Source organism: Quercus lobata, chromosome 5 (genome assembly GCF_001633185.2).
Source record: "Quercus lobata isolate SW786 chromosome 5, ValleyOak3.0 Primary Assembly, whole genome shotgun sequence".
Taxonomy (NCBI): Eukaryota; Viridiplantae; Streptophyta; class Magnoliopsida; order Fagales; family Fagaceae; genus Quercus; species Quercus lobata.
The window spans coordinates 18,759,957-18,770,587 of record NC_044908.1 but is presented as its reverse complement, the minus strand read 5'-3'; the positions used below and the strand labels follow the sequence as shown (position 1 = coordinate 18,770,587).

Here is a 10,631-nt window from a genome sequence, read left to right as displayed (position 1 = left end):
AAAGGAAAAAAAAAAAAAAAACTACAAGTGGTGTTGACCAAAAAAAAAAAAAAATTTCAAAATTGTGACAAATTATTATTCGTAGGTAATTAAGTGACTACAAATAAGAACATGTAAAAATTTATCGATTCAATTGTTATGAAAAGTATTTTCTTTAGTATTACTTTTCTGGTAAAATTTTAAAGTGAAAATGGTAAAACAATGCTAGAGGTCACTGACTCACTGAGTGGTGACGGGGTGAGCAAAGAGCACTCTTGTTTTTATTTTTAACGTTAAACTCTATTAGTAATGATCACTGAAATACGTTTTAGAGTTTTGTTTTATGTTGCTTATATTATATCTTTTACAAGCCTGAAAAATATTTTAATGTTACAACTTACAATTACCTCCACTTACAGTCAAAGATTATTGCTAAAGTTTTACAAATTGTGTCTCACTTTAAATATTTGATCGATATTAATAAGGATCAAAATTTACTAATCAATCATTCAATTTGTAATTTAAAAAAAAAAAAAGGTGATGAAATTTAATTCAATCCCACTTTTTCAGTATTCATGGGCCATGGCCGGCAAGATCAGCAGGAACAACACAACACCTCATGCAATGCAATGCAATACAACCAAGAAAGTATGACCTCATCAGCTGATGATGCTGTTGGTACCATACAATATGTTCCCCAACAACAATTTTATTTTTTGGTTAAAACCCCAGCAACAATAACTTTAGGAAAACACAGGAGTAATATTTTTCAATTATTTAAAAACTTTTATAACTTTAATATTCACAGTGATATGAGTATGACCGTCTGTGAGTTGTGTATATATATAAAAAAAGTGTCATCCAAATAAAAATAATATTACTTTAATGATAATAAGTTGTGAAAAATATTGCATACCCATCATCATTGACCAAAAATTAGTAGTTGATTAAAAAGAAGAGAAGTATTATGTTCATAATATTTTTACAGCACTTTTATAACAAATTCTTGGTGATTAGTGGTTATTTATGTTAATTTAAATTAACTATTTAAATTACTTTTTTACCCATCTGTAGTAGCCACTAATAATTTATCACTTAAATTTTATTATAAAAGTATCTTAAAAATGTTGTTAACAAAACAACACAAATAACATAACCCACAAGAAATATAATAATTTACTCAACTAATAACATCTTTTATTTTTATATTCAGAAGAGAATAATTTATATTATTAAATAAGAGATTTGTGTTAGAATTTTGTTATAACAATAATCAAAGATCAATGATATCTATCTCTAAACAATAACTATTAAAAAAAACAAAAAAAACAAAAAGCCGTCATAGCTTCATTTTCCCAAGTTTTCTTTCTTTCTTTCCACAGACAAAGGTACTCTCTACAAGTAGAATAAGCCCACCCACTGAAGGACAAGTTTAATCACAGACAAAATCACAAAATGTACACGTGTCAAAATCCCAGAGCGAGTACCCAAAAAAAAAAAATCACACAGCCCATGCCCATCTCAATCAAACCTCACTGTCCGTACAAACCCATATATAAATCTCTCATTCCCTTTCTCTCACTCTCACTCTCACTCTCATTCTCCACAACAAAAACCAAAAAAAAGCCCTGCTACTCCTGCAGATAGTACCACTACACACATTACAGTTGTAACAAACACCACTCTCTCTCTAAAACTTTCTCTCTCTAAAAAAAAAAAAAAAAGACTCTCCTCTGTTTCTGAGCTCTTGTGACTTAGCTCCCAAGAAAATGGCGGCCAAGACTGTGTCTCTTCCGCCACAACCACAGCCACAGCCACTTCCACTTCCACTTCCGCACTCACAACCACCACCCGGGTTTGCGAATTCGCAGTGTGCTTCTTTATACGTGGGTGACTTGGACCCACAAGTCACAGAGTCCGACCTTGTCAAGCTGTTCTCCACCGTGGGTCCCATTGCCTCCGTTCGTCTCTGCCGTGACATTTCGTCCCAGAAGTCCCTCCGTTACGCCTACGTCAACTTCGTCCATCACTACCACGGTATAAAACAAATATACCCCTGTTTCTTTCTCTGTTTCTTTTTTTGTGTGTAGTGTGTGTGTGTGTGTGTGTGTGTGTGCATGTTTCTTTTTCTGCTTCTTGCTTTGTTTTTGGGGTTTTCTTGGTGAATGGTGAAATGGGTTTGTCTTGGTTTTCTTGTTTCTCAAATGGTTTTTGAGTATTTCTGGTTTCTTGGGTTTTCTAACTCTGTTTTTCTTTGTCTCTGTGTGTGTGTTTTTGTATATGTTTATGCATTTTGTGTGTTTCTTGCGTTGTGTACGCGTGTATGTATCTCTCTCTCTGTACGTATAATTTTATATCTCTGTCTTTGTGTATAAGTATATATGTGTGTGTGCATGTAAGCTTTTGGGTTTTTTTGGGGGGTTTTCTTGGTTGATTGTGACTTGCGTACTTTTTGTTTGTGAAATGGGGTTGTAATTTCTAGAGTTTTCATGTAAATTAGGGCTCGTTTTCTTTTTTTAGCTTTTGTGGTTATCAAGTGGGGTTTGCTTATTATGTTCTCTTTAGGTTGTAATTTCTACCATGCAGAACTCTTTAAGTTGTTTACAAATGGTCATTTTGGTATTTCTCTGTCTTTCTTGAGAAACAAGTTATGTTTGCTTCATGTTTCTTTTCGCCTTTTCATTCTTGCATTACCATGTATTATGTAACTACTTGTGTTCTTCAACCACATCATTTGGTTTCTTGGGCTTGATATTTTAGTAACTAACCTCCGCTTGCTGAAGGAATTAGTTACCTTACAATTTATGTTGCTTTTGTTTTCTTAAAAATGATAAACTAACCAAGAATACCTTTGGACAGTTAGTAGTTAAGTCTTGGTTGAGCAGAGCATTTCCCTTTTTTGGGGAAGGATTACAAATTATGATACATACTCTGTACTAGACCTTCGATTTTCTATTATTCTTTTATTTCTTTCACTTTCTTGGCAAGCAAGCAATAGTGTTTGGGTTTCCATCTTTTGTTGGGGGCGGGGGACTCTTGGTTTGTGTAATTCCAGTGTTTAATTTATTGTTAGTAGCAGCAAGATTCTTTGATTCTTCCATTAATTTTCCCTCTGATTCATCAAGTAAATATCACAATGTACTTTTGTTCTTCTGTTCTGATCAGCATCTATGGCTCTGGCGCGTCTAAATCACACCTATCTGAAGGGATTTCCAATGAGAATAATGTGGTGTCAAAGAGACCCTCTTTCAAGAAAGACTGGTTATGGAAATCTCTTTGTGAAAAACCTACCCCCTTCGATCAATAGCCTTCAGTTGCACTCTTTGTTCAGTAGATTTGGGACCATACTTTCTTGCAAAGTGGCTGAAGAAAATGGAAAGAGCAAGGGGTTTGGATTTGTCCAGTTTGATACTGAGGAATCAGCTATGAGTGCTCTTTATGCTCTCCATGATACCGTGATTGATGAGAAGAAATTGTAAGTATTCTGTTGCATATTGCTCTCTCTGTTATTTATCCTGTTTTATTCTCTTTTGCTATCTTGATTATATTTTTTAACTTTTGCAAGTTGATAAGTCCTTTTGTCTTCTGAAATCTCAGATTTCCTTGAGATAGTACTTTCTTGCTTATCCTGTTTGTCATTTGATAAATGGCATTGTCTCTGTCATAATGTGTTCATTTACAATCTGGTTCTTGAGTGGAGAGGGACAAAACTGAAGGACAAAGTTTGAAAACAACTAGCTCTTGTTGTGCCAAGAGCCTTGTAATTCTATGACATTGTCCATTTATCTCCCTGGGGGGAACTTGGGTTCAAATCCCCCACCCCCACATGTTGTAAGCAAAAAACCAAACAAAAGCATAAATTTTTTCATGTTCTCTCCAAAGTTAATCAGAGCAGGGAATTCTTGGCCCTCCTTATCTCTTTCTTGTTCTGCCTAAAATCTTTTCCTCCTATGTTTATTATATTAATTTGTGCCTTTTTTTTTTCATTGACAACAGTTTGTTCCCCAATATGATACTATATAAATTATGAACACTCCTTTTAAATTTTTCCTGTGAAGTGATTCTTAATTTTGTATCTGTTTTCATAAAATTGATCTCCAATGTGACCTCTGGATGGATACATGGATTTATTATGTTTGTTGGTCTCTTGTAATAATAATAATTATGTTTTTGCAATTAATTCTTCCCCTTTGTCTTCATTTCTCTTTAGATATGTGTCAAAGTTTATGAAGAAAAGTGAGAGGATGGCAGCACAAGAAGAACTAAATTTCACAAATCTGTATGTGAAAAATCTGAGTGAAGATACAACAGAGGAGCTCCTTCGAGATCAGTTCTCCAAGTTTGGAAAGGTTTCTAGTGTGGCCATCATGAAGGATAATCAGGGTAAATCAAGAGGTTTTGGTTTCGTCAACTTTGAGTCATCAGAAGATGCTAAAAATGCTGTTGGGGCTCTGAATGGTGCATTCATAGGTAAACATAGAACCTCTTCATTTCTTTTTTTCTTTTCTTTTTTTGATAGGAAGAACTTCATTTCTATTTCCTTTCGTTTTGAGCATTATTATGCAAAGAAAAGTTCATTGATAAGTGAAATCAATTTGTGAATCAGGATCAAAATATCTGTTTGTAGGAAGGGCTCAAAGGAAAACTGAGAGGGAAGAACTACTAAAACGTGAATGCATGGAGAGGTGCAACCATACCAATGAGCAGTTGAAGGCTTCAAACTTGTTCGTTAATAACCTCAGTACATCAGTAGATGATAAAAAGTTGAAAGAACATTTCAGTACCTGTGGACAATTAACATCAGTTAAAGTGATGCGCCTTGATAATGGGATTAGTAAAGGGTTTGGCTTTGTACGTTTCTCCAATCCTGAAGATGCTATGAAAGCTCTGCATACGCTTAATGGTAAAGTCTGTTTAATGAAAGTTCTGCTTCCACTTAGGGGTAATTGATTAGTAGCTTTCTTAATTGAGGTTTTTTTCTTTTTTTTTTTTTGGTAGGAACCACTTTGGAGGGAAAAACTCTATACGTGGCTATCGCTCAGAGAAAAGAAGATCGCATAAGGACATTGCAAACTCACTGTGCTCAATTCTCACCAGAAACTTTCTATAATTGCAACTGGAATGTCCACCCTTTCTTTTATCACTTTCCTCCTTGCCCTTCTTCAAACCAGCTCCTATCCCAACCAATCCTGTATCAAGATTGTCAACAATATCCTCTAGTGACACAAACTTATCACGACCGCTTCTCCATTTTTGTAAGGATTTTTCTTTATTCTGTAGCATGAATTTTGGGTTGAGCATTTCTATCTATTTCTCAAGTTATTCTTACATGACTGATGAAATTACAGGTTCCAAATGGGCCGAAAGAGTGGGATAACACCAGGGATCAGGTTTACCAGCAGCATGTATCTTCTGTATTCCCATTTTTTTTTTTTTTTCTTCAGAAACAAATAATGTATATCTCTACTTACCATCTGTCACAATTGATAGTAAATGACATCACATAACACACACCATCGATAAATTTATTATTTCTCTAACAAATACTTGGGATCCTTTAAAGGCTTACATGTATCTGATTATATCACTCTTATGATCTTTTTCTTAGCTTATTCTATGGTTGTCTTGTTTTTAAATTGAACTGTTAGGCTCTTTTGTTTTGTTCAATTTTTAATGTTTTTCTATTTTTATGGTCCCATGACAAATGCCTACCCTAACGTTTCTGCCAGCTTCTGAAGAACAATGGGACTCCTGGAGGTCAGAAGCTTGACTTCAGAAAGAAGGGGAACAAGCGAAGTGGACCTGGGGAAAGTACCTATACTGGATCAGCAGGTGCCAAAGGCAGAGCTCACGCTGCAGGAACATCACCTGGGAAGTCCAGGAGGAACTTAGAAAAAGTTCTTGCTGAGAATCTTCAGGTCTGTGACTCATATTCTTTCATCTTAGAGGGTCTTAGAAGTTATGTCATTCTCTAAGGACATTATATTTTGGGGGCAAAACCTACTAACCATGATGAGCTTGATATTGAATTGATTCTCTAATGCCTGAAAATGCTACACAGATAACAGGAATGCTGTTGGAGAACAACTGTTCTGATATAACCAAGCTGCTTAACCCTCCAAATGCTCTAGGCTGTTCAAGTTTTGGAGGAAAATGATAGAATCATCACAGAAGGCATTTTGTTTCTTGAAATACTAATCTGGCCTTGGACAAATCTAACAAGTTCACTAGTCTCTTCTCAAGTTCTCATCAGAAGGCGTTTTGTTTTTTGCTCTACTGACAAGGGACCGGCAGCGGATTTGTCAATATTGTCATATATCTGAAATAGAACATACAAACCTATTCTGACCCTGCTGCCGTTTTTCTTTTCCATCTTTTTTGCTTAGTTTTTTGTGAAGACAAATTGAGGTATTGAAACCGAAAATTGAAGTCTCATATGGCTTGCATGATGAACAAAGCATGGTTTCCATCTTTTTTCCTCTCTTTCTTAGCCAAATATATTCTGTCTAATACAATACTACATTTTCCTTTTTGTTTGCATGGTGAGCAAAGTATTATACTTTATTTTGGCCTTTTATTTTCCTTAATCTACTCTGCTATTATTCATGTAAAACGTCTTTTTTTGGATAGAAATAAGCCTAAGAAGGCAAAATCTATTACAAATAAACTGCATAATTTATGGATGGAGTGCTATGAGAGACAATAAATGTCCTCAGTTATAAGATTACTATTACAGCTGTTGCAACCTTTCCATGAAAGTAGCAGAATAGCACAGTATTGGTCTTCTTACATAATATAAAAAAGAAAGCATATATCAGTATCACCATCAGACGAGGGAGATGCCTTGGGAAATCAATGCATCAGCAAGGACCTGATTAGCAGCCTGAGATGGATGGACACTGTCCCAAAACACATACTGAGTTGCATTAGAACAAGTCCCTATTGACTTTGGATTGCACAAAAATGATGTTGTCTCTACGATCCCTGTACCACAGCAGCCTCTCCTTGCTTCAGCAAAACCTACAAAAAGGAAAAAAATAGGGAAAGATGATTACTATTAAAACGCTTAAAAGTAACCCAAGTTTTAATTCCTCAGACAGAGGCTTCCTAATCGGTAATCAGTTAAAAAAAACATATATGTTGCTTACCAAATTTGGATGGAGATCGAATAAGATCATAGAGGGGCTTATAAATGTCAAAGATAACTATCTTAAGACCAGGAAGTTGCTTTTTGAGACTTGTTGCAGCTGAGTTGATCTTCTTATTAAATGCTTGGGCATCAGTGTTGATCCTAGAGACGCACCCATTATCATGAAATCCAAATAAGGTGATGGCAAGAGGAAGGCAACCCAATGGAGGGAGTGAAGTCACCCCAAGTTTTCTGGCTCCCAGACCATACAATTCCTGTTTTTAATCATAGCCAAGTAATTATCCAGGGGAATTATATAATTTTCAGGCACATTTTTCACAACTTATGTAAGAAAGTTAGAAAACAATAAAGCATTAAAATTATAATTACTCCTTGAGCATAACCGTAATTTTCTTTTTTGAGTAAAAGAAAATCCATAATTAGGTAAACAAACAAATAATTTTGAAATTTCATATTTAATCATGTCAAGTACATAAAGGGGTCCACAATGAATTATATGATTTTAGTTAACATATATATATACACACACATACCATTTAAAAATATATATATATATATATATACATATATTTTTTCTCTTAGAGACTGAATATATTAGTTATCACAATAATAATAATTTATTTATTTATTAGTATGTGTTATATAAATTTCAAAATATATCTAATCATTTTAAATTTGCTAAGTGCCTTATGAGTAAACTAGCTGTTCTTGGTGTTTCTATAGAGACATCTAGAGTTTAAATCCCCTAATTATTCAAAGATAAATAAAAAATAAAAAAAGCTTTCCAACATGCATGTCAGCTAATTGTACCCTTTGTACTAAAGTTCAAAAACTGATACATGCAATTTCTACATTTTTTTCAAACAAAAACATTGGTCCAAACTGCGACCGATTCTGTTGAATTAGTTGGTTCAACCGAGTTTATTCGGCTCTTGAATTTTGTTAAAAGATCCGGTTCAATGAGATTAAAAAACTGTGCAGCCAACTGTTTATTCAACACTAAACGACTAAACATGGCATTTGAGGCACATATTTTCAGTCTAATTAATTTAGTGCGAAACGTGAAATTTAGCAACCACAATGATGTACCTTAACAAAGCTTGTGAATGCGCCAACAAGGAGGTTGGAATACTGATCAGGAGTGTAGACTTTGTTGACCAAAGGATTGACATAATAATTCTGAAGAAAGTCACTATTACCAGCACTCAAAATATATATTGCTTCCTTGATTATGGTTGCTGCTTTCTTACTACCAGCCACCTTTGCTAGCTTGGTTTGGTATTCCTTGTAGTATTTCAACTGCTGAGACAATGGGATTGCATGCTACCACAAACCAAAATTTCATTTGTATAAAGAAATCAATTCTTATAATCAAATCAAGTTTACTAATTTGAGACTGAGAAAAGTCTAGCATAAGATGAAATTCATTACACTAATGCGGGCAGCTTTTTCATCATAACCAGAGGCAGCTGAAGCAAAGTTAGCTCCAATTAGGAGGTTCTTTCCTGATGCTTGTGGGCTAAGATATGCTGGAGCGTAAGTCTTAAAACCCAGAGTTTCAGCTGCAAAATGTAAGATTCGAGTAAAGATTAAAGCTTATTTATATTATTCGAAGGACATAAATTTCTTTATAAAAAAAACTGAATTTGACTGCTATGTGTTCTAATTGCTTATATACCAATTGAAAATTCTTATTTAGACTCCAATAAATTATGCAGCGGATAAGTGAATTAACTAAACAAATTATTATTCCACACAAATAATGCAAACAGATATCAGACATTCCCTTTATTTCGTTGTAAGGTGTTTTACACTAAAATTTTCAACATTTTACCATGTTTGTTTTATTGTAAAATTTAGTTAAACTTGAAAGTATTTTTCGTTAACAGTAAAATCTTTTATAAAATGTTTTACTCTAAAAATTTGGTAAAACATTTTACAAAAACGAACTATAACTCTTCCAGTCTTTCCCCATTTGGTGACTAGATCCTCGGTTGGTTGGCTAGGCAGTTGGTGGGGCTGGTCCGGTCATCAGAGCCACTAGTGTTAGACCTCTGGTACATGCAATTCGGTCACCAGAGCCATTGGTCCGGTAACCGGTGACTTTGGCAGTTTGGATTGAAGAATTTTACATGTTGTGTCAAACACTTGAAAATATTTTATTGCAAAACAAATGGAGCACAAAACACATTTATTCTATCAAAATCAAAAAACATTATAATCAAAACGGTAAAAAATATATAATTGGTAACGAATTAAAAAACCAATGAAAGCCACTTTAATGGATTCACAAATTTGATTCATTACTCTGTTATGATCCCTATGCAGCCACTCTAGCATTGATGCTTTCTACTTACCAGTTATATCAGTGGCAAGTTTTCCATTGCAAAACCTGCCAGTAGGCTGGTGATTGATAAAGTCTCTCCCATATGGAGGGAAATTGGCCTTGAAAAGAGTGGGGAGATAGTCATTGTTCCCCACATCCACTGCAGAGTCACCAAAAGTTATAATTGCTGGTACAAGAGCACTTGATTCTTGCCCATCTCCGAATCTTGCTAGTGCAAATGAGACCAACAAAAGCAGTGCACTTCTGAAGTGGGTATTCATCTTTCACAACAATGGTGTTCTGAGGCTTTGAGCTGGGACTTGAACCATATATGAAGTATGAAACGGACCCCATTGAAGTTGGTCTTGAAGAAAAGAGGATGGAAGTTGAATTAATAGTCATTAAATGAGAAGCCTCGAGTGGCTTACCTTTTCTTGATAGATGTGACTTACATCCAAATTTTTTATTATACATTTGTTCTTTGTGCATGTGTTAAAGATTTTTTCTCTGTAGCTCACACGTTAAGGAGAAATCACAAATAGTGAGTTCATCTTCTTCATTAAGGCAAATGTAGTTGGGAAGATAGTTGGTGGCATTATGAGTTTAAAGGCACCAGAAAGTTGCATATGCTAGAGTTATTTCGGTGGTTGCAGCTACAAAACTAGCTGATTGGTGACTACTGGTTTGAAGTGTAGGGTATGGGTGGCCCTAATACTAATTAACAGTATTCTTAAATGAAAGATGTGAAATTATGCAATGTTGGTAAGATTGAATATCTATGTAAATTTTTTCAATGATAGTTGGGAAAATTTTGACCTCAAGAGTTGTTGAAGATGTGGAAAATCAAAGAGAATCAATGTGAATCCTCAAGCTCAGTAATTTTGGAATGTGAAATTAATGTAGATCAAAACTTGGCCACATCAAGAATTTGAAGAACTTGAACCTTGAAAGAAGTGGAGTAAGTAATTTGTGATGTGGGAATAGAAGGGACTGTAATTATTATTTTTTGTTGTTCTGTCTGCTGAGATGGACTTTCAACCATGGTCACGGATGGACCAATCATAGCTACAATTGTTTCAGATCAATGCTTCCATAGCTGCCTTTGTGGTTTATATATATATAGCTTCCACAGCTACGCTTTTACCCGGGCTACCCAAAGAGAAAAGAGTCAAAAGG

General features: G+C 34.7%; 2 protein-coding genes across 3 annotated transcripts; one reads left to right on the top strand and one right to left on the bottom strand.

The window, feature by feature from the left end:
* The first annotated feature begins 1,598 nt into the window (after positions 1-1,598).
* Positions 1,599-6,928, top strand: LOC115992255 (polyadenylate-binding protein 6-like). 2 transcript variants are annotated; one of them, XM_031116355.1, is made up of 8 exons: positions 1,599-2,016; positions 3,145-3,454; positions 4,190-4,449; positions 4,586-4,882; positions 4,978-5,234; positions 5,328-5,369; positions 5,709-5,897; positions 6,041-6,928. In XM_031116355.1, exons 1-8 carry the CDS (start codon positions 1,749-1,751, stop codon positions 6,134-6,136), a joined length of 1,719 nt encoding a protein of 572 aa, XP_030972215.1. In that variant the 5' UTR covers positions 1,599-1,748; the 3' UTR covers positions 6,137-6,928. The 2 variants fall into 2 exon arrangements, with proteins under 2 accessions (XP_030972215.1, XP_030972214.1); XM_031116354.1 differs by having other exon boundaries at positions 5,328-5,384.
* Positions 6,582-9,814, bottom strand: LOC115992256 (GDSL esterase/lipase APG-like). Its single transcript, XM_031116356.1, has 5 exons — positions 9,487-9,814; positions 8,561-8,691; positions 8,219-8,452; positions 7,128-7,383; positions 6,582-6,999 (listed from the first exon to the last, which is right to left on the bottom strand). Exons 1-5 carry the CDS (start codon positions 9,734-9,736, stop codon positions 6,806-6,808), a joined length of 1,065 nt encoding a protein of 354 aa, XP_030972216.1. The 5' UTR covers positions 9,737-9,814; the 3' UTR covers positions 6,582-6,805.
* Positions 9,815-10,631: the final 817 nt, after the last annotated feature.